The sequence below is a fragment of the Cydia fagiglandana genome, chromosome 4, assembly GCF_963556715.1.
Source record: "Cydia fagiglandana chromosome 4, ilCydFagi1.1, whole genome shotgun sequence".
NCBI lineage: Eukaryota > Metazoa > Arthropoda > Insecta > Lepidoptera > Tortricidae > Cydia > Cydia fagiglandana.
Window position 1 is genome coordinate 2421829 of NC_085935.1, and position 23596 is coordinate 2445424.

General features: G+C 41.8%; 2 protein-coding genes across 2 annotated transcripts; one reads left to right on the forward strand and one right to left on the reverse strand.

The window, feature by feature from the left end:
• Positions 1 to 5043: 5043 nt before the first annotated feature.
• Positions 5044 to 14203, reverse strand: LOC134663468 (kelch-like protein 26). The gene is made up of 8 exons (XM_063519839.1): positions 13834 to 14203; positions 13397 to 13601; positions 13060 to 13243; positions 11245 to 11468; positions 9511 to 9607; positions 8582 to 8781; positions 7269 to 7463; positions 5044 to 5217 (listed from the first exon to the last, which is right to left on the reverse strand). Exons 1-8 carry the CDS (start codon positions 14100 to 14102, stop codon positions 5056 to 5058), a joined length of 1536 nt encoding a protein of 511 aa, XP_063375909.1. The 5' UTR covers positions 14103 to 14203; the 3' UTR covers positions 5044 to 5055.
• A 559-nt stretch (positions 14204 to 14762) lies between these two features.
• Positions 14763 to 22763, forward strand: LOC134663386 (uncharacterized). The gene is made up of 5 exons (XM_063519750.1): positions 14763 to 14919; positions 18352 to 18548; positions 18897 to 18995; positions 21479 to 21926; positions 22457 to 22763. Exons 1-5 carry the CDS (start codon positions 14763 to 14765, stop codon positions 22735 to 22737), a joined length of 1182 nt encoding a protein of 393 aa, XP_063375820.1. The 3' UTR covers positions 22738 to 22763.
• Positions 22764 to 23596: the final 833 nt, after the last annotated feature.

Below are 23596 nucleotides of genomic sequence, written 5' to 3' on the forward strand. Positions count from 1 at the left end.
AAATAATTAATTTTGGTTATTAATATTACTCAAATAATTAAGGAAGAATGGTTGTTGGGATTATTTGAATTTACGCTATCAAACTGAATATATTTTGGTGTTTAAATTAGCTATTTAGTTTTTAAAGATTAAGCTAAGAGTTTAGGCCACGTCATGTTTGACGTACACTTTACCGTGATGCAACGAAACGTAGCCGGCCCGGTTACCTACTTTCGCAATGAGGCCGATTTTAAAAATCTACTTGGCTTATCATAACGTCGTTATCTGGTTGAGTAACAGGGTTTAAATATTATTGTAATGTAATTGGAACTTAATGTTTAATAGGCTAATTACTTCATTACCTAATTTAATTGTTTCACTTGGATTAGCAGCGCACAATGACTATAGTTTAGTTCGGTCAATTTCAACTTTGTGTCGCAGTGTTTAAGGTCTTAAATTTAGCAAAATCTTTAGATGCATCTAATATGTGATATGAGCCTATCCCTATTTTTTCCTATAAAAGTGTAACCGACTGTACTGCAATGAGAATATAGATGGTCAAGCAAATGTTGTCAGTAGAAAAAGGCGCGAAATTCAAATTTTCTATGAGACGATATCACTTCGCGCCTACATTTTTCAAATTTGCCATCTTTTTCTACTGACAAGATCTGCTTGACCAAGTATAGTTATTATACAGTAAACGAACATAGCTAAGCTGGTGAAATGCTCAAAAATTCCTCTACGATTAGGTTTTTCAACAATATTGTTGTGCCAACCTCTTTTTAATACCTCTCTTTCTACTTCTGCTGTGCAGACGGTGGCAAAATATTCGTGACTCCCCTTCCTGCCGGCAAGTCCCGTAAAGCTTATATTATCAATAATTTTTAAGAAAAAAAAACCGACTTCTATGGGGCCCGGTGAAAGATTTTATGGTAGATGGTGCACTATGTAGAAAAGGAGGTAAAACCAGTACTTTCTAGTAGCATTTCGTTTTCGTAAGGGTCGTAGTTCTAGCCTAACCTAACCCACTTCTCTGATAGCAGTTCGGTTCTGTGAGGATCGCAGTTCGAACCTAATCAAACCCACTTTTCTAGTAGCATTTCGTTTCTGTAAGACTCGCAGTTCTAACCAAACCTAACCCACTTTTGTTCGGTTCTGTGAGGATCGCAGTTCAAACCTAACCTAACCCACTTAACGGCGCATGCGGTGCGGTGTAAGGGAGTTTGAGCGGGAGGGGTTTGGCATCATCATACCCACATTTTATAGTAGGTAATCATAGTGGTTTATTTAGTTTAGGTATCATAATGGTTTTCCGGGTCAAGGTCCGGGTCTCTGAGTGAGAGTCCGGGTCCGAGTCCCGGTCCGAGTCCGGGTCCGGGTCCGAGTCCGGGTCCGAGTCCGAGTCCGAGTCCGGGTCCGAACCGGGTCCGGGTATGAGTCCGGGTCCCAGTCCAAGTCAAAATCGAAATTCGAAATCACCAAACATGTACTATGCGTCGTTGAAGAGTTCTGTTCTGATCATCATCAGCAGTTCCACTTCATCAAATGCGACAGTTTTTAATGTCATCATCATCATCATCATCATTTCAGCCTATATACGTCCCACTGCTGAGCACAGGCCTCCTCTCATGCGCGAGAGGGCTTGGGCTATAGTCCCCACGCTAGCCCAATGCGGATTGGGGACTTCACAGACACCTTTGAATTTCTTCGCAGATGTATGTAGGTTTCCTCACGATGTTTTCCTTCACCGAAAGGCTAGTGGTAAATATCAAATGATATTTCGTACATAAGTTTCGAAAAACTCATTGGTACGAGCCAGGATTTGAACCCGCGACCTCCGGATTGAAAGTCAGGCGTCATATCCACTCGGCCACCACTGCATGTATGTATGTATAATGAATATTTTTATTTGTATAAAGTATTAGATTTGAAAAAATATACTAATGAAATAACCTTCAAAATTATTTAATTATGTTTTTAATGTAAATGGAAAACCATTATGTTTTTAATGTAAATGCTTGATTTTATGATGAAAATACAAAAAATTCTATACGTATGCCTTTAAGATTTGAGGAGTTCCCTCGATTCCTTATGGATCCCATCATCAGAACTCGAGCTTGACAGAAATGTGGCTTAAAAACTAAACTTGCTTAACAAACATAACGAAGAGGACAAATCGCCAAACGTGAACTATGCGTCGTTGAAGAGTTCCGTTCTGATCATCATCAGCAGTTCCACTTCATCAAATGTCACGTTTTTGAATGTATATGCTTGATTTGTTGATAAAAACACAAAAATCACCATATGTATGCCTTTAAGATTTGAGGAGTTCCGTCGATTCCTCATAGATCCCATCATCAGAACTGGATTTTAACAAAAACGGGACCAATCTGTATGCATATACATACAATCAAAAAAATAATTTTCAAAATCGGTCCAGTAATGACGGAGATATGGAGTAACAAACATAAAAAATAAAAATAAAAAACATACAACCGAATTGATAACCTCCTCCTTTGGGATTTGGAAGTCGGTTAAAAATATTAAAGGTTTTCAGGAAAAAACAAAACGCAAAAGTTGCAAACAATTATTTTATTTTATACACATTGCATTTTAATTAATATCAGTACATAATAAATACTTTGATGTATTAAGATTGATTTTATTTATTTATTATTCAGCAAATAAATAAATAAATAAAAAACGGAATTTAACCCATTTTTTCCGAAATAATAATTCGAAACTAAACTGAAATGATAAGTTTAAAATTAATTTAGGAGCTTGGGGTACAGGCAGAAGTCAAACATAAATAAAATGCATAGGTATAACTTAATTTTTAGGGTTCTGTACCCAAAGGGTAAAACGGGACCCTATTACTAAGACTCTGCTGTCCGTCCGTCCGTCTGTCACCAGGCTGTATCTCACGAACCGTGACAGCTAGACAGTTGAAATTTTCACAGATGATGTATTTCTGTTGCCGCTATAACAACAAATACTAAAAACAGAATAAAATAAAGATTTAATTGGGGCTCCCATACAACAAACGTGATTTTTAACCCGAAGTTAAGCAACGTTGGGCGGGGTCAGTAGGTACTTGGATGGGTGATCGTTTTTTTTGCCTTTTTCTGCATTATGGTACGGAACCCTTCGTGCGTGAGTCCGACTCGCACTTGCCCGGTTTTTTATTAAAAGAAGGTTAGCCAAATCATATGTATCTGTTCTACGTAACTAGTTTTTAGGGTTCCGTACCCAAAGGGTAAAACGGGACCCTATTACTAAGACTTCGCTGTCCGTCCGTCCGTCCGTCTGTCACCAGGCTGTATCTCACGAACCGTGATAGCTAGACAGTTGAAATTTTCACAGATGATGTATTTCTGTTGCCGCTATAACAACAAATACTAAAAACAGAATAAAATAAAGATTTAAATGGGGCTCCCATACAACAAACGTGATTTTTGACCAAAGTTAAGCAACGTCGGGAGTGGTCAGTACTTGGATGGGTGACCGTTTTTTTTTGCTTTTTTTTTTGCATTATGGTACGGAACCCTTCGTGCGCGAGTCCGACTCGCACTTGCCCGGTTTTTTGCTACCTATAGGTACTAAATTTTTTGCTGTTAAGAATTAAGTTACCGTTTTGTTAAATAATACTTATGTACAAGGTGTATTCTAGTATCAGTGAAGCATCTTACATATATCCCATCCCATCATATTATAGTCAATTTTTGGAATTACCTATAATTGGAATGACTCGGAATTACCGGAATATACCTTTTTATGAAGTATCATATGCATAACAATTAGATAGGTAGGTAGCAGCTATTATGTAACGTGTATTCTACATCTAATAATTCATATTCGGCCTTTATAAGGCTTACTGAGGTTAGGTATAAATGTTATAATATAAACATCGTTTTACTTAAATCTACATAAAACAATTGCCATTATAGATAACACGAAAACACACCAACCATAATAGACCTTATTGTCATAATATTAAGGTGGTCTTAACTCACACTAAAGGGTCTACACTTGTATTAAGCCCCCTCCAGACTATGTGCGTGAATCGCGGCGCGACGTCGCGGAGCGAACATATCGCGAAGTTGACGTATGACTCCACACTCGCACACTTCATGGCGATTTCGCAGTTTGGTTTGCGGCAATATGGCGGAAAAGCATCAGCTGATCGAGTTTAACTGTTAGTTATCTATGGCATCATACGTGATTTAGCTGTTTTTCCATTTTGTTTTATTGTAAAACCGTAAATATAGCTGGTTAATATAATATAATCATAATATAATTCATATTTATCTTGCCACAGAGGAGCCAAAATATTGTGTAATGTGGAGTCTTGCAAGTTCGCGCTTCGCGTCTCCTTTGATGCGGGCCGAAATACCGACAAAAAACGGAGAACAAGGCGCGAAGGCGTGAACAATCTGCGAAATCGACGCCACACTTGCGTTCGCGGCTTTGCCCGCGATTCACGCTCATAGTCTGGAGGGGGCTTTACGCGTAGGTGTACACACATAACGCCACATATTGTGGCCATAACTACACAGTTAGACAGAAGAACACAGAATAAATAATAGTACTATACTGCAAATCGTAATTAGAAGTGGCAACATTTTTTCAAAAAAATGTTGCTACTGCAATAATTTGTTTGTAACATAGTAAATCGCTTTTTATAAATAAACACGCTAAGATAATTTATTTATTGGTAATGTTACTCCTACGATTTAAAAATGTACTTATATTTTTACATAGAAATACAAGAGGCGCTAGTAAAAAGTGGCAACATTGTCCTACTTTTTTGGAATCTAATTATGATTTTCAGTTTAGGTACAGAAGAAGATTCACTCTCTAACAAAACGCTATTACGACAGATATGATCAAACATAACACGATTAAATGATTAGGTTAAAGCCAGAACGATGAGGAAAATCCGGCAGTATTTATTTGGCTAGTTAACTGATAATGTATAAAGTAACCGAAAATGCAAAAACACATTAACATTTATTTGACTACCTAATGTTACAGACTACAACCCTAGGTGATGTGGACGTATCCACCGTGTGTGTGCTAGTACGTGAATATGATGGACCGTATGAGGCCGTCGCGGACCGAGTCGCTCGACTGCCCAATCCCGAAGTTGAAGAAGACGGACTCGGCGGCCACCTGCTGGGCGCAGGAGCCCATCGGGTACCAACCCACCTTGTTGAACACTATGCCCACCTTGTATACCTGGAACATGGATGAAATTACAAGAATTACCAATCGCGTCATGATCTGTGTGTCGTGTATGAATCGTGTGTGTATGTGTGTCTCTTGGGTCATGTAAATAAAACAAAAACTCTTGTACTTGTTTTATTTTTAATTTCAACAAAATTAAGGTCGCAATAAGTTTATTTTACTGTTTTAATAAATAAAAAAAATATTGTGGCGACTGGCGACTATAATAAAGAGTAATTTCAACATGGTATAGTCAACATTTTACCTTGTTCCGCTGTATAATTGTATATAGTAGACTGGTCTGTTAAACATGATGTCCAGCAGATGTCTGTAAGGCACGCGGTTGGTGTAGTGCGTGTAGGTGAGCCGCGCGCCGTCAGCGCCTAACAGATGTGAGTACAGATGTGGGCTCACCTTGTTCCTCTGTATATAGACGGGCCTGTTAAACATGATGTCCAGTAGATGTCTGTAAGGCACGCGGTTGGTGTAGTGCGTGTAGGTGAGCCGCGCGCCGTCAGCGCCTAACAGATGTGAGTACAGAAGTGGCCTCACCTTGTTCCTCTGTATATAGACGGGCCTGTTAAACATGATGTCCAGCAGATGTCTGTAAGGCACGCGGTTGGTGTAGTGCGTGTAGGTGAGCCGCGCGCCGTCAGCGCCTAACAGATGTGAGTACAGAAGTGGCCTCACCTTGTTCCTCTGTATATAGACGGGCCTGTTAAACATGATGTCCAGCAGATGTCTGTAAGGCACGCGGTTGGTGTAGTGCGTGTAGGTGAGCCGCGCGCCGTCAGCGCCTAACAGATGTGAGTACAGAAGTGGGCTCACCTTGTTCCTCTGTATATAGACGGGCCTGTTAAACATGATTTCCAGTAGATGTCTGTAAGGCACGCGGTTGGTGTAGTGCGTGTAGGTGAGCCGCGCGCCGTCAGCGCCTAACAGATGTGAGTACAGAAGTGGGCTCACCTTGTTCCTCTGTATATAGACGGGCCTGTTAAACATGATTTCCAGTAGATGTCTGTAAGGCACGCGGTTGGTGTAGTGCGTGTAGGTGGCGCGCCGTCAGCGCCTAACAGATGTGAGTACAGAAGTGGGTCACCTTGTTCCTCTGTATATAGACGGGCCTGTTAAACATGATGTCCAGTAGATGTCTGTAAGGCACGCGGTTGGTGTAGTGCGTGTAGGTGAACCGCGCGCCGTCAGCGCCTAACAGATGTGAGTACAGAAGTGGGCTCACCTTGTTCCTCTATATATAGACGGGCCTGTTAAACATGATGTCCAGTAGATGTCTGTAAGGCACGCGGTTGGTGTAGTGCGTGTAGGTGAGCCGCGCGCCGTCAGCGCCTAACAGATGTGAGTACAGAAGTGGGCTCACCTTGTTCCTCTGTATATAGACGGGCCTGTTAAACATGATGTCCAATAGATGTCTAAGGCACGCGGTTGGTGTAGTGCGTGTAGGTGAGCCGCGCGCCGTCAGCGCCTAACAGATGTGAGTACAGAAGTGGGCTCACCTTGTTCCTCTGTATATAGACGGGCCTGTTAAACATGATGTCCAGTAGATGTCTGTAAGGCACGCGGTTGGTGTAGTGCGTGTAGGTGAGCCGCGCGCCGTCAGCGCCTAACAGATGTGAGTACAGAAGTGGGCTCACCTTGTTCCTCTGTATATAGACGGGCCTGTTAAACATGATGTCCAGTAGATGTCTGTAAGGCACGCGGTTGGTGTAGTGCGTGTAGGTGAGCCGCGCGCCGTCAGCGCCTAACAGATGTGAGTACAGAAGTGGGCTCACCTTGTTCCTCTGTATATAGACGGGCCTGTTAAACATGATGTCCAGTAGATGTCTGTAAGGCACGCGGTTGGTGTAGTGCGTGTAGGTGAGCCGCGCGCCGTCAGCGCCTAACAGATGTGAGTACAGAAGTGGGCTCACCTTGTTCCTCTGTATATAGACGGGCCTGTTAAACATGATGTCCAGTAGATGTCTGTAAGGCACGCGGTTGGTGTAGTGCGTGTAGGTGAGCCGCGCGCCGTCAGCGCCTAACAGATGTGAGTACAGAAGTGGGCTCACCTTGTTCCTCTGTATATAGACGGGCCTGTTAAACATGATGTCCAGTAGATGTCTGTAAGGCACGCGGTTGGTGTAGTGCGTGTAGGTGAGCCGCGCGCCGTCGGCGTCGAGCAGGTGCGCGTACAGCAGCTCCGAGTAGCCGGTGCCGCCGAGCGCGGATACGGCGCTCTCTTCGCTTGGCGCTTGCGTTGGAACCTGAAATGTTAAAAAGACTGTGTTAAAGGTCTTTAATTTCTGTACACGTGGCTAATATGTAAACACTATTAAGGACAGCAAATTAACGGGGGGGAGAGGGGTCAAAATGTAGACGAAAACACCTCGCGTGATTTTTGTATAAAGCAGTCTAGAACGCTATAGTGTTCAAACAATCCCTGTGCTGTATGATGGGCCGCTGGCAGTAGATCTTGTTGAAGTCATTGCTGTGTCGCTCCAGGTGCACGTGCCGAGCGCTGAGAGCTTGTGGATGGGATAGGACAGTCGGACACCTGGGACTGATCCTGGTCATTGTTCTATAAGACAATATAGAAGACTCACCTGAACCTCGGGTAGACAGATGTTCTTATCCACCATGAAGGTCACGGAGCAGTCTAGAACGCCGGTGTTCAGACAATCCGTGTGCTGTATGATGGGTCGTTGGCAGTAGATCTTAGTCATTCTATAAGAATAATATAGAAGACTCACCTGAAACCAGAGTAGACAGATGTTCTTATCCACCATAAAGGTGACAGAGCAGTCTAGAACGCTGGTGTTCAGACAATCCGTGTGCTGTATGATGGGCCGCTGGCAGTAGATCTTAGTCATTCTATAAGATAATATAGAAAACTCACCTGAACCCCGAGTAGACAGATGTTCTTATCCACCATAAAGGTCACGGAGCAGTCTAGAACACTGGTGTTCAGACAATCCGTGTGCTGCATGATGGGCCGCTGGCAGTAGATCATGTTCAAGTCGTTGCTGTGTCGCTCCAGGTGCTCGGGGCCGAGCGCCGAGAGCGTGTGGATGGAAGAGGACAATCGGACACCTGGGACTGATGCTGGTCATTGTTCTATAAGACAATATAGAAGACTCACCTGAACCCCGAGTAGACAGATGTTCTTATCCACCATAAAGGTCACGGAGCAGTCTAGAACGCTAGTGTTCAGACAATCGGTGTGCTGTATGATGGGCCGCTGGCAGTAGATCTTGTTGAAGTCGTTGCTGTGCCGCTCCAGGTGCTCGGGGCCGAGCGCCGAGAGCGTGTGGATGGAAGAGGACAGTCGGACACCTGGGACTGATCCTGGTCATTGTTCTATAAGACAATATAGAAGACTCACCTGAACCCCGAGTAGACAGATGTTCTTATCCACCATGAAGGTCACGGAGCAGTCTAGAACGCTGGTGTTCAGGCAGTCCGTGTGCTGTATGATGGGCCGCTGGCAGTAGATCTTGTTGAAGTCGTTGCTGTGTCGCTCCAGGTGCTCGGGGCCGAGCGCCGAGAGCGTGTGGATGGAAGAGGACAGTCGGACACCTGGGACTGATAAAAAATAGGTTTGCGATTCAGACTTGGACAAAAATGCTTTCGCTCTTATTAGCTCGCATTTCCCAACCGATTCTCGTGAAATTTTGTAAGTTCGATAATTATATAGAATTTACTTCAACATCATCATCATCTCAGCCATAAGACGTCCACTGCTGAACATAGGCCTCCCCCTGGGGGGTGAATGCCATAATCGCCACGCTTGGCAGGCGGGTTGGCGATCGCAGTCGAGTACACCGAATTTGAGGGACGCTGCTGCCCGTCCACCGGTGGTCTTGGACGTAGTTTAAGGACATACCCGGGTCCTCTTGGACGTAGTTTAAGGACATACCCGGGTCCAGAATTTACTTAGTTTTCGTAAAATGCTGAAAATGGCGGAGTCATGGCGTTTCGTGTGGTCTACGGCTCGCATGACCACTAGTTTATAAGTGTTTGTGTATGTATATGCGGTACTTAACTGTATCTTTTCCTTTATAAGTTGGTGTTAATGTGTGTAATGGTGTGTCGATTTTAGCCGAATACCGAATAAAGACAGTTTATTATTAAAGTAGGCATAATACAATGCGCTGATGAACGTCAAATAAAGCTACTCCAGCTCCAACCCTACACATCTGCCTCGAGAAGATTGAAGTCCCCCCTTAATTGGAGGAGGGTATCCCAATACGGAACCGGCAACAAACTAGTTAGTAAATATTCGTGGCGTGTATAGTAAAGTAAGGTTCGTACCATCGTGGCGGGGCCTCGGGTAGGGCAGCGCGGCGAGCGGGCGCTCCGGGTGCTCCACCATCACGGGCGACGGCGTGTCCACCGTGAACGTCGGCATCTGGACACACACAACATATTGTGACCATATTAAAACATACTCATATCGGGTCTTTCGCGATTTTTTTTGTTTGGTCGTGGTCACATATAATAAAAAAAAATCGTGATAGACCCTATATAAATATGTTTTATTTTAATACGTATTCAAAACGTAAAAATTTTAAATGTTATAACCATTGTGAGTGCTGTTTTACCAGTTTTACCACCGAAATAAATCAATAATGTAATGATAATGAGTTGTATAAAATGCTACTTCTTTTTGATTTCCAACTAGTTAATAAGTAATCTACGTTAATAATATAAAAAAATCTTACTTGTGAAGCATACGGAAGGTTGTAACGCAAAATATAATCGATTGTCTCACTTTCGTATCATTTTAGGCATACAGTTAATTACGTAAAATGCATAAGTAGTCGCAGAACAAAAACTAACTGAAAAACAATCAATTTCACCTTTTTACTATCACAAACATTTGCCATCATGAAACATCAAACCTATAAGTTTGTAACTACACAAAATACAGAGCTAAAAAATATAAAAATAAATCACAAACTATTTATGCGAAAATCATATCATATCATATATTGCAAAAAATAAAGTAAATCAATAAAAAAAAAAACAATAAATACTTAAATGTTTATAAAAATACCAGTCTTCTGATTTGTACAAAATAATTATAAAGTTGTGAAAAATTACGACAATAACGGACAAGTACCTTAGACATAAGAGACAACTCACAACACGAATAATTGAAAAACTAGTATTTCTGATTGTGAAATATAGTGTGGTGTGTGAAATGCAAGAAACTGGGTAATTTGTGAAGAGGTACTTTTTGAAGGAAATATTACTGTGGTGTAATGTAATATTAAACGGTGTGCAAATTTTTTATGAAATGAAAAGGACCTACACGGCATCGACCATTCTCAAAGTGTGCTCCGCAGACCCCTTAGGGCTCCGCAAAGCATCTGTTGGGGCTCCGCGAGAATACTTGTGTAGAAAAAAAAACAGCTTTTCTATAGGTATATCTGGTCCACAGTGACGAACGAACTGAACTCATACCAAGTGTGACAGTATGCATTGAATACTTATCTCTTTCCTATGAAAAAGTGTGAGAAGGGGGAGGGGCGATCCAAAAGTTTGAATTTTTGTGTGATGTATTTAATGGATAACCCTTAATGACAAAGACCATTGTGAGAAATTGGGTGATTAGTGAAGTTTTGTGAACAGAACTTTATAAAACTAAATACTGTTTAGTGTAATATGGTGGGTGAAATACCCTTAGAGCATTTAATAACTGGAGAGGCCATTGAGAGCTTACCCCTCTGCCGAAAAACTTGCACAATTGTGCAAACTTTTGTATGGACTGACATGGCTATTTGTACGTTACGTGCAAATCATGTAGAAATAGCAATACATTTGACGTCCCCTCCCCCGCAAAAGTCGGCAGATTGTTTCGAAATTACAGTGATGTCATCTCCAGTCTAAATGCTCTAAGGAAATACCAGAACCTTTGTTAAGTTAAATGAAAAGTAGCATATAATAGCAGCAATAATCCGGACATGCAGTTAGTAAGCTTCAGTAGCATCTTGGAGGCCGCTTGACCCCATGCGGGTGTACGACAAGGCGAGGTCTCATTACATTATTGGAGGGTCCGCTGCCGATGAGCTGCTTCCTCGGCACCCGGCAGGAGCTGAAGCCGACCGGGAGAGGGACATCAGAACTGCTGGAGAGTATGTTCATGAGGACCGCAAAGGCCTCGGATTCCGTGAGGAGCGAGGAGCGCGCAGGGCCCTCGGCGAACTGCTGGGGCGTAAGCGTGAGGAAGCGGATCTTCTCGATGGCGTGACGGATGCTCAGCTTGTCTGCGGGACAAACGAGTACAGATTTACCCCCTTATTCATAAACGTTTACTAAAGTTAACAAGCCGATAATAATCGTTTGTCCCTTTCCATCATACCAATACGTCGGAAAGGGACAAACGATTATTATCGGTTTGTTAACTTTAGTAAACGTTTACGAATAAGGGGGTAGTATGTAGTGCATTATTATTTTCTATCGTATTTTCACGGAAACGTATTGTATTGTATTGTATTGTATTGTCATTTATTCACAAGAACATATGGTACATGAGATGTTACAATAATGATATTGAACCTTAATACATTCGGCCGTTAGGCATGTGAAAATTAAAGTATGTTTAACCTAGTTAACTACTTAATCTAGTGCATGCATATTATTACTGATTTAAATAAGTAATAAAAATAATTAGGCATAATGTTATATAGTAAAAAAAAAATAATGAAACAGGAAGAGAGTTAATACAAAATAGACTTCCATCTTGCTTCGTACGAACGTGTCTTGCTATTTCAGTCAGTCTCTGTACATAAAATACTGAGGTTGACTGAAGTAGCATGACAAATATGAACGTTTCCGAGAAAATACTATGGTATTTTTGGTTTATGATCATATTCATTTATTATATTACACATGTAATCAGTTCAGTTATAGGATTTCCGTTTCAAACTTAAATCTACCTACATAAGTCCCGAAGTAGTCGAGTGTATCAAAATGGTTTTTCGTGAGAAAACTAATCTTTACCAAAAATTATTGACTTCACTACCTACACAGTTTCAAATGTTATATTTCATGTCTCGATCGGCACGTGTACGTACTTGGCAAAATGGCACTTTTTAGCGCTGAATTAAGTGAGGTATATAAAGCGCTGGGGAAACTGACCTGTCCTGGTGCAGGCCTCACTCGGGCCGGACTCAGAGTCGATCTTGGCGCCCTCGCCTGCGCCGGGTGTGTCGGCCTCCGCGCCGGACCGCGGCCGGGCTTCGCTGGCCGAGCCCGGGCAACCCGCGTTCGCGGTACAACCCTCGCCGGACCCCGACAGAGGGCTGCTTTCCGCGCTGCTCTCCACTATTACCACCTGGGACAATATATCAGGATATAAAAACATACATCTACTTGAAAGGCCCAATTTGACTTTTAAACTGAATGACAAATATATAGATAATGTTTCATTCGTAAAAATCGCCATGGCATTCGATTTCAAGGTTTTCAGGGGTGCGAATACCTACGTAATACTATGTCGTACGACGCTTGCAACCATGTCTAGGTAGTCGATTTCAGGGTTTCATAATTCATAATTTATTGCATAATAATGGGTTTTCAGGGGTGCAAATATTTACGTTTTATCTTGTCAAGTTAAGACTTGCGAATGCCGAATTTCGAAGCATAGCAATTCAATCAATAGAAACGTTAACAGTGTTAACCATTATTAATTGAATCATAAACTGTAATCGTCCGTTACGGTTTAAGGTTCAATTTATAGTGGTTTTGGCCAACATTTTCAATTCGCATTAACTTTCGGCCAACACTGAACGTTAAGAGGCGAGAGAGATAGCTTGTTATGGCTGACCTTCTCGTCGCTGGTGGCGGGCTTGGGGCTCGCGGGCCCCGGCGAGGGCTGGCGGCGTGCCTGCGCACGCGCGTACCGCGCCGCCGCCTCGAACAGGTCCAGCTCACTGTCCACGTTCAGGTGCTCCAGCGAGAACACAGTGATCACTGTGCTGAGTTCAACTTCTTCAAAACTGCTGTCTGTGAGCACTTCTTTCGTGTTGGTGCTTATTATCTGAATTGGTGTACAATACATATTTAGATTAAAGATTCACTGTTCTCTCCTCCGTTTAAAAGGTTAATAACATTAAATAAAATATAATTCGAACAGTTCAATATTAAAGGCTGTTTTATTATTTATACTGAGCACAATAACAACATAACAAACCTGTAAACATTTGTCCATAAGCACACTCTCCTCAAATAATCTGGCAAACTCGTAAGCGCGGCATGCATTCTTTGGATACAAGTCGGACCAGAGATACCGCGTGCACTCCTTGACCAGGTGCGGCAGCATGTACTTCTTGGCTCCATAGCACAGCTCACAGGCTTTGTCAAAAGAGCTTATATTTATGTTGTCTGTGTAGATATATCTGCAAGTTAAATGGAAACAATTTGTGAATTATAGAGATTAAGTTAGTGAGATCGCTTGAATAAGCAAGAGCGATAGCGAGGCAGATAACAAAATTTCTATTTTTTTTAGTAGGCCCTTTGAAGTATCCATCCATATAATAGAAAAACGGGTGTCTGCCTGTCTGGTGAATTGATAAAACTTGGGAATGAGTGATACAGGTGAATTATAATTAGAACTAAAGCTGTACTCACTCTAGCAACGCTTTGAAAGCTTCCGGTTGCACATCCAAAATCGGTATTGGCTCGTTCCTCTCAGCCATACCACCGTAGAACATGGCCTCGAACACCGGCGACGCCATGGCCAGGATGAGCTTGTGGCCCGGCACCACGACCTGGTGCGGCTCCGAGCCCACCAGGAACGAGCAATCAGACCACTGGCCGGATTGTAAAAGGTGAGAACCTCGGTGCTTCAGCTCCGTACATCTTAACTGCCAATCACACGTTTCTGCCATTATGGGCATTCACTGCACTGAGGATTTAGCTGAACTTTGAAAACTCACGACGGGCCTAAAAAACAATTATTGTTGTTTTACGTAAACGATTCACTAAAATAGAAATAGTATTTATCCTCCAAACGTCAACGTCAAATCTGAATTTTACCACAGACTACGTAGCTTTTGCTTTTACAGCACAAACACACGGTCGAACCATTTTGTCGTCGATGATGTTCGATCGTGTGGAAAGCAAACGTCGTAAACAGTTTATCTTTCTCTCTCTAATACATAGCTGCATCCTACGCAATATATGCGCAAAATCAAAATCTTAAGTCCGTGTCAAGTTCGGTTCGACCGTTAACGTTATAAATAAAAGTGATAACACACCATCGCACCAAGGTGACGCGATGCGGTGCGATAGTGTGTTACGGCCTTCAAACTAGACTGCAAAACTCTGGCCACACAGTCACCCACAGTTGTTGTAAAAAAATATAACTTTATGAAGTTTGGAAAATTTTGTTTTGATTTTCTTTTGAACTTGAATTCCTGCTTGAAGAAGTTGTGAAGAAGTGCTATCTCTTTAGAATTGATTAAAGTAAGTATTCTTGATCTTGATATTGCAGTTACTTACCTGACCTCTACGCTAAATTGTAAAACACTTGTACAATTTAAATATATGCATTTGATATGCAGATGCTAGAAGCAGAAGATGAACGAACGATACTTGATTACCTTAATGAGGACTGCTGGCGCGCCGTGCTTCGATATGTGCCTGCGAAAGATCTCATAAGGACAGAGCGCGCCAGCCGCCGTTGGCAGGGGGTAGTGCAGACGTACTTGATAGGTAAGGAGTAGTTGAATGTCCTTAAATTATGTATTCTCAGAGTGTGCTCCATGAATCACTTAGATTTACTGTAAGGGATTGGAGCAACAGAGATCACTGATCACTTTGTATCTTTAGGTAGGTATTTAAACAAAAGTAAACAAAATCTACCCTCAAATGGCTCCGTAAGCCAGTTTAGGCGTTTAGGGTAGATGAAAACTGTAGTGTATTGAAATATGAGGGTACTTCAGCAAAACCAGTCTGGATATGTCAGGTACGCAAGCACATGTGCTCTCCCGAATTTCGGCTATAATATCGCGATATAATAGTGGCGACGAGACAAATCGGTAGTAAAAGCGTGTATTAGGCTGTGTTAGTGAGTTTTTGTGAAGTTGTGAGTGCAAAGTGCGAAAAATGGGTATTAAATTTGGTGAATTTGATATGGGTCATGGGTGCTGGGAAAACTACATCACAAGGTTTGAATTCTGTTTAAGTGCAAATGATATTGTGGATGCAGATAAGAAAAAGGCGAATTTGTTGGCGGTATGTGGCTCTCAACTATTTGATTTAATAGTTTCTTTGTCATCTCCAACTAGTATAGAGAACATAACCTATAAACAAATTTTGGAATTTTTAAAGGCTCATTTCCACCCCACACCTAATGAGATTGTAGAATCTTTTAAATTTCACTCAAGAAATCAAGAAGAGGGGGAGAAGATCAGAGATTATGTGGCAAATTTAAGGAAAATGAGTATTCATTGCAATTTTACTGACTTGGACCGAACTTTACGTGATCGGCTGGTCTGTGGTATTAGGAGCAAAGAGGTTCAAAGGAAACTGTTACAGTGTGAGAAGCTGACATTTACTCAAGCAACTGAGATAGCATTTTCACATGAGAGTGCCACATTTGATTCCAGTATTATTGTAGTGCCAGGACCATCTAAACCAAATGTGGAGGTCGATGAACCCATGGAAGTAAACAAGATCACTAACAAAAAGATTGATAAACAGAATAAACCATGCTACAGGTGTGGTAGGCAGCATAGAGGGGAGTGCAGATTCCGTTGGAGTAAATGTAATGCATGTGGCAGAACGGGGCACATTGAGGCAGTGTGTCTTAGCAAGAATAAACAGGATGGTGGACATAAATCAAATTGTAATGGGTTGTATGCAAATGTGAACAACGTGAGAGAAAATAAAGTTGACCCTTATATGGTAAAGGTGTCAATTGATGATTCTTTTATTGACATGGAAGTTGACACGGGATGTGCATTTACTCTAATTTCTGAAGTGACAGCCAGACTCATTTGGAAGGGAAAAGTACCTGTGTTACAGAAAGATGATATTGTATTAATTACATGGACAGAAAACCAATTGAAGATATTAGGAAAAACTAAAGTGCGAGCTTCGTTTCAGGGGTTACAAAATGACCTTATGATCTATATAGCCAGAGGTAATGGACCCAGCCTCTTAGGGCGAAATTGGTTTCAACCATTCGGAATACGGGTTCAAGGAGTAATGCATCTGAAAATAAACAGCGAGGAAATTAAAGGGCTCCTACAGAAATATAGTGATGTTTTCCAGGAAGGTTTGGGAAAGTATAAAGGCCCATTAGTCAAGATTACACCGAGAGAAGGAGCAGTGCCTAAGTTTTTGAAAAGTAGACCCATTCCATTTGCTTTGAGAGAAAGAGTAATAAAGGAAATAGATAGACTGGTAGAGGAAGGAGTTTTGGAGCCAATTGCACACTCTGAGTGGACTACACCCAATAGTACTAATGACAAGTCACCGGCGGAACTTTTAAATTGTAGGCGTTTCAGGACAAAGTTTGACCACCTTAATCCCCTCATATTCAAGAACCAAGAGGAAACGCAAGTATGTGACGAGAATGAAAACACTGAAGTTCGTTCATTTCAAATGGGACAGACGGTGTATTTCCGGAATTACAGTTCAGGACCACGCTGGTTGAAAGGAGTCATAGAGAAGAGACAAGGCATTTGTAGGTATATAATAAGATGGAACGGGAAGCTGATGAAAAGACATATTAATCAGATACAAGGTCATGGGGGAGAGGCGAGAGATATCCGCCAGAATACATCAGAAAATACTGGTCCTGAAATTATACATGACACGGAGGCGAGTAAAACATGTGAAGATAGTGATGACGATGAGGATATTAATGTAAAACTAAATGCTACTCCACCGGCCTCACAGTGGGCTGATATCATAGGGATTTCTGGGCCTCAGGATTATACGTTTAATCAGAGCCAAGAACGCGTAGCGCCAACCAACAAACGAGTAAGATCACCTTCATCACCACAAAACATGGAAGCCAAGAGATTAGCCATAGATTCCTATGAGAGTCTGTCAGAGTCTGATTATGAACAGACTGAAGATTCAAACTAAGATTTGTAGACGATAATACCCAGTTAGATTTAGTATAAATATATATGATAGAGTGTAAGGACCTTGTAACAGACAATTGAATAGTGTTAGTGAACTACCAATAAACAGTGAAACTTAGTGTTAGTGAACTATCAGTGATTAGTGAAACATAGTTTTAGTGAACTATCCCGAGGGAAAGGCATGTAGTGTATTGAAATATGAGGGTACTTCAGCAAAACCAGTCTGGATATGTCAGGTACGCAAGCACATGTGCTCTCCCGAATTTCGGCTATAATATCGCGATATAATAAAAACATTACATGATCAAATAATTCTTGAGTGAGAACTTTACTATCCACATACAAAACGGAGAACAGTCTCTAGAAAGGCACAACTCTACACTCTCTTTATAATCTCACTAAAGTTGTGCTATAAATGTCTTAATAAATTTAATAATTTATTTGTATCTTAATAATAAATAAAATAAAATAAAATAAAATAAAATAGCCTTTTATTTCTTGCAATTATGACATTTTAGAATAGTTTTTAAAGTTAATATTTAGCAAGAACCCCGTCTTCGCAGGTGAAGGCCTCCTCCAGAGTTTTCCACTCATCTCTATCTTGAGCTATTTGCATCCAGTTTTGACCAGCGATATTTTTTATTTCGTCTTCCCATCTAGTCACAGGTTTTCCTATACCCCGTTTTCCTAGTGGCCCTTTCCATGACGTCACATTTTTGGTCCAACGCTGGTCCGGTATCCGTGATACATGTCCCGCCCACTTCCATTTCAGTTGTTTGGCGTGTCTAAGCGCGTCTTTGGCCTTTGTTAAGTTTCTTATCTTTGTATGTCTTATTTTTTGGATTTTTTTGATGCCGACCATACTACGCTCCATTCCCCTTTGACAAGTTCTTATTTTGTCTTTGACTTTTTTTGTGAACTTCCATGTTTGGCATCCGTAAGTTAGGCCTGGTAGTAGACACGAGTTCATAATTCTAGTTTTTAAGGTTATGGGCAGTATATATCTTAATAGATACAAATAAATACAATACAATGTTACTTTTTCCAGGAGCAGGAGTCCATATCTCAATTGAGGAATACGACAGTGAGAAGAAACCTAACGTCTGTAGGTTGAAGCGGTCTTCGTACGAGTCATTTGAGGGATGGACCAAGAAACTAGGCTCCACAGTTGTGGCCACTTATTGCGTTGGTTTGAAGAGTCTGGCAGTTATCAAAAAAAATTGCCCTAACATAGAAGCACTGAAGGTAATTTATATTTATTAAAATTTTGCATTCCTGATAGTGAAATCTTTCTATCTATCTATCTAGCCCCTTTGTTCTAAGTTAGAGTATATCTCTAAGCTGCCGCTTGGCAAAGGCCTCCTCTAGCTCTTTTCATTGAGGTCTAGGTCTGTCATGGGCCACTCTTCTCCAGTTCGGGCCCGCTGTGAGTTTGAGTTCATCCTCCCATCTTGTTCGAGGTCTCCTCTGGCTCCATGTACAGCCTCTTGGGTACCAATCCGTTACAATCTTACTCCATTTTTCCCGCCTGTCTCTCAGCATGTGGCCAGCCCATCTCCACTTCCACTTTAGTATGTTTTATTATTTATTCAGCTTCAGAAAGTGGAATGCCGAACACCGAAACTACTGCGCCGACACAATCTGCGTGATAACTTTAAGTGCCTGAAACGGCTCACTATAGAATCCCGTGGCGTAAGTTCTAAAGTACAGTCACCTGCAATAATATGTTACACAACGAAGGCCGCAAAAATATCTGACACGATCTTATTTGCAGAGCCGTTATTTTTGCGGCCTTCGAAGAGTAACATATTATTGCAGGTGACTGTACATACTGACACACTTATGATCTCATTCTAAACTGTGGTCTGAAAACATATACAGATGTGAAAGCTGCAAAGTTTCCAAAAAGTTGGATTTTCGCTCGAAATTTTTAGGAAAAATTCACAGGACTCAGAGGAAACTTTCATTTTGGAAATGGAAAATTAAACTTTCCTAAATTTTACAATTTTGGAAAATTCCGACGACACATAAATTAGATAGAAGTTAAACGTAGGTGTCATATGTAGGTATTGGACTGAAATATGATTAATGTAAGTATAGACATCTACTAGCTAGCCAGCAAACATTTTAAGTATTTTTTCCTAGGCTCGAAGAAGATTTTTCCAATTTAAGTGAAAATGACGTCCTAAGTCACCAATTATTTTACGTATTGTACACTTTTACTTCCAAGTCAAAATATAGGGATAATAAAACGTAAATTTCACTTCATAAATACACCATGAAGTCAGGGACTTAGGGGTTGAAAATAAGGCAAAATATTAGGTAAAATTAACCTTAAACCCTGACCAATAGGTCAAATCTACTAATAAGGTATTTTAGGTGTATTTGCGACGTAATTATTACTTATACGGGGACTATGAAGTCACGGACTTAATGGTTGAAAATAAGTCCTATTACTAGGTAAAATTAACTTCGTACCCTGACCAATAGGTCAAATATACTAATAAGGCCTTTTAGGTGTATATGCGACGTAATTATTTCTTATACGGAGACCATGAAGTCAGGGACTTTATGGTTGAAAATCTGTCGAAATATTAGGTAATATTAACTTCGAACCCTGACCAATAGGTCAAATGTACTAATAAGGCATTTTAGGTGTATATGCGACGTAATTATTTCTTATACGGGGACCATGAAGTCAGGGACTTAATGGTTGAAAATAAGTCGAAATATTAGGTAAAATTAACTGCAAAGTCTGACCAATAGGTCAAATGTACTAATAAGACATTTTAGGTGTATTTGCGACGTAATTATTTCTTATACGGAGACCTTTAGGTCGTCGATTTTATGTCGATTTAGCTACTAATTTTAGGTAAATGTTACTTAAAATAGATACCAAATTGCGACCATATAGTTAAAATCACTTGTAAAGTACTATCAATACCATAAGGTTGTGCCGCCATTTTCTTTCATTATAACGAGATGCTAAATATGAAATTGCATAACTTAAGTTGTTATATCTTGAATGGTGCCATCGCACGGTACTTCATTGTGCTAATATTCAAAATAAAACAATATTTTTGATCAAGTCAATACACTCACACACACAAATATTCAATTACAACACTCAATTACAAGCAAATATATGCATTTTGATTTTATAAAATGTTGAAAACTTAAATATTTCAAAAGCCCATCGATAGTTTTGTATGTAAACCTAACATACTGCACGAAAAAATTTTCTGTGCACTAGATTTCATCGTTCTTCATCAGCGTAATCGGCCTAAATTATTTTACATGACTTAGTGGCCGCCATTATCATTGCACAACTTAAAGTTGTTTTCTTGTTAGACATTTTGTTTCTGAGTGAAAAGAATATATAAGCGTAAAATGTTTGTGTCTCTTTTTCTCTGCATCGCGTCTCATCTAAATATTGCCTCGCAGAGTAATTATATGGATAAAAATATGTCGCCATCACGTCTAAAGGTGGTAAAGAATACCAAATTAGTACATTTTCACTACGCGGCACGTCGTGGCGACGAATGTCGAATCCACATCGGAAACATGACCTAGTGTTGACCTAATGGTTGTAATCACTAATTTACCGTCAATAAATACGTCGCCGGCACGTGCGTTTTTTCCCCATTTATGTCGCCGGCACGTGCCCACGACGTCGATTCGACGTGCCTCATTTTGGTCTCCTAAATTGTGCGACCTAAAATAGGTGCCTTTTTCGGAATATCGACCAAAAATGTTTGCTGTTAAAGCTAAGAAACAGTTTGCTCCCATGCATAAATCAAGGACAAACCATTTTTGTATGAGAGGAAACTTTTTTCTGCTGCGTTACCGTACAAAATGTAACTTTTATATATGATCAAGTTGTATCTTATAAAAAAAAAATCTCATGGTTTTTGAAAAAATGATTTTTCTTTGCCTATTAGGGACACGAGATCAGTGTTCTAAAAGTTGATTCACCCATTTATATCTCTTTTTGTTGTTAAGCTATGAGAGAATGGTAGGTAACACATGTAATTTACCCTTTTTTGCAAATAAATGTTTGTTTGTTTATTTGTTTCTTTAGATATAGATAGTTTTGACGCATAGTCTGATTTGCTACTGATGCTCACTGTACATACCACTGGAGTAAACATCTAATGCAATAATACTTTTTCCAGTTAACAGACAGCTGTGTGAACCAATTCGTAGCAGATAAAGCCTTAGAAGGACTAAAATTTTACTGTTGTGACGCTGTGACCGGTGCTTGCTTGACAAATATGAACTTGTCAAATTTAAAGTCCTTTGAGATTGAAATGTGTAGCGGTTTTGAGGCCAAACACGTGCTTCCAGCTTTTGACCGCCTCAGCGAGCTGACGAAGTTAAAACTGTGGAATATTTCGGGTGAATTTCTTGAAGAAATTCAGGTTGGGTTGGATAAGATGCCGAAATTGGAGAAGTTAGATCTGGATGATGATGAGAGAATGAGGGGGGAGTGTGGTCAGCAACTGAGTACGCTCACGCGGTTAAAGTTCCTAAGGCTGGCGTACCAGATGTGTGACGAGGACATAGAGGCAATAACGCGGTGCTGCACGGAGCTGGTGATTTTGGATTTGTCAGATTGTCGATGTGAGTATAATAACATGCTGCAAGAGTAATAATATACCTAATTTGCTCTTCCTTGTTAACCCATCCATACTAATTACACTCTGCTAAGCCAACTTTGTCAGTAGATAATGACATTTAGGTATAGTTCCTCCTAGGAACCTGTTTCATTTCAAACGTATATTACAAATATAAGTATATAGACAGAGATAATCATACTGTCTTTGTCTTACGCTAGTACCTACACTACTTTGTCTTACACTACAGGCCCTACAGCAACCTAAAGAAAGCTAGGGATTAAGTCATTTAGGGCCACTTGCACCATCCCACTAACCCGCGGTTAAGCGGTTAAGACGTTAACCCACTGTCAAATTGTACTGGTAACCATGGTAACTCCAAATTTAACCGGTTAACTCCTGGTTAGTGTCATGGTAAAAGTGGCTCTTAGGGAAGGTTTAATTTACATACCTACATTATTTTGTCCTAAAATCAGACGAAAAAAAATGTATACAAAAAAAAGTTGACTCTGACATGTGTTAAATAAATTGTGACAGCGATGTGGCGCCGCAGCGTGCGCTCGATATGGAAGAACGCGGGCGCGCGCCTCACGTCGCTGTCGCTCGGGCAGTACGACGACGTGAAGGACGCCGACATCGTGGCGCTCATCCGCGGCTGCCCGAACCTCACGGTACTGTACTGTAGCCATGATACCGGGGCCGACATGGAGGAACAGTCGCCTCACGTCGCTGTCGCTCGGGCAGTTCGACGACGTGAAGGACGCCGACATCGTGGCGCTCATCCGCGGCTGTCCGAACCTCACGGTACTCTACTGTAGCCATGATACCGGGGCCGACATGGAGGAACAGTCGCCTCACGTCGCTGTCGCTCGGGCAGTTCGACGACGTGAAGGGCGCCCACATCATGGCGCTCATCCGCGGCTGTCCGAACCTCACGGTACACGGTACTGTACTGTAGCCATGATACCGAGGCCGACATGGAGGAACAGTTGCCTCACGTCGCTCACGCTCGGGCAGTTCGACGACGTGAAGGGCGCCCACATCATGGCGCTCATCCGCGGCTGTCCGAACCCTCACGGTACTGTACTGTAGCCATGATACCGGGGCCGACATGGAGGAACAGTCGCCTCACGTCGCTGTCGCTCGGGCAGTTCGACGACGTGAAGGACGCCGACATCGTGGCGCTCATCCGCGGCTGCCCGAACCTCACGGTACTGTACTGTAGCCATGATACCGAGGCCGACATGGAGGAACAGTTGCCTCACGTCGCTCACGCTCGGGCAGTTCGACGACGTGAAGGACGCCGACATCTTGGCGCTCATCCGCGGCTGTCCAAACCTGACGGTACTGTACTGTAGCCATGATACCGGGGCCGACATGGAGGAACAGTCGCCTCACGTCGCTGTCACTCGGGCAGTTCGACGACGTGAAGGACGCTGACATCGTAGCGCTCATCCGCGGCTGTCCGAACCTCACGGTACACGGTACTGTACTGTAGCCATGATACCGGGGCCGACATGGAGGAACAGTCGCCTCACGTCGCTGTCGCTCGGGCAGTTCGACGACGTGAAGGACGCCGACATCGTGGCGCTCATCCGCGGCTGTCCAAACCTCACGGTACTGTACTGTAGCCATGATACCGAGGCCGACATGGAGGAACAGTTGCCTCACGTCGCT

Coding starts and splice junctions, on each gene's coding strand:
- LOC134663468 (XM_063519839.1), bottom strand. CDS start 14,102: ATGCCCATAATGGCAGAAACGTGTGATTGGCAGTTAAGATGTACGGAG. Junction 9,608..11,244: donor GCAGCGGACCCTCCAATAAT/GTAATGAGACCT, acceptor GTGTGTGTCCAG/ATGCCGACGTTCACGGTGGA. Junction 7,464..8,581: donor TCTGTCTACTCGGGGTTCAG/GTGAGTCTTCTA, acceptor TTAACATTTCAG/GTTCCAACGCAAGCGCCAAG.
- LOC134663386 (XM_063519750.1), top strand. CDS start 14,763: ATGCAGATGCTAGAAGCAGAAGATGAACGAACGATACTTGATTACCTT. Junction 18,549..18,896: donor CTAACATAGAAGCACTGAAG/GTAATTTATATT, acceptor TTATTTATTCAG/CTTCAGAAAGTGGAATGCCG. Junction 18,996..21,478: donor TCACTATAGAATCCCGTGGC/GTAAGTTCTAAA, acceptor TACTTTTTCCAG/TTAACAGACAGCTGTGTGAA.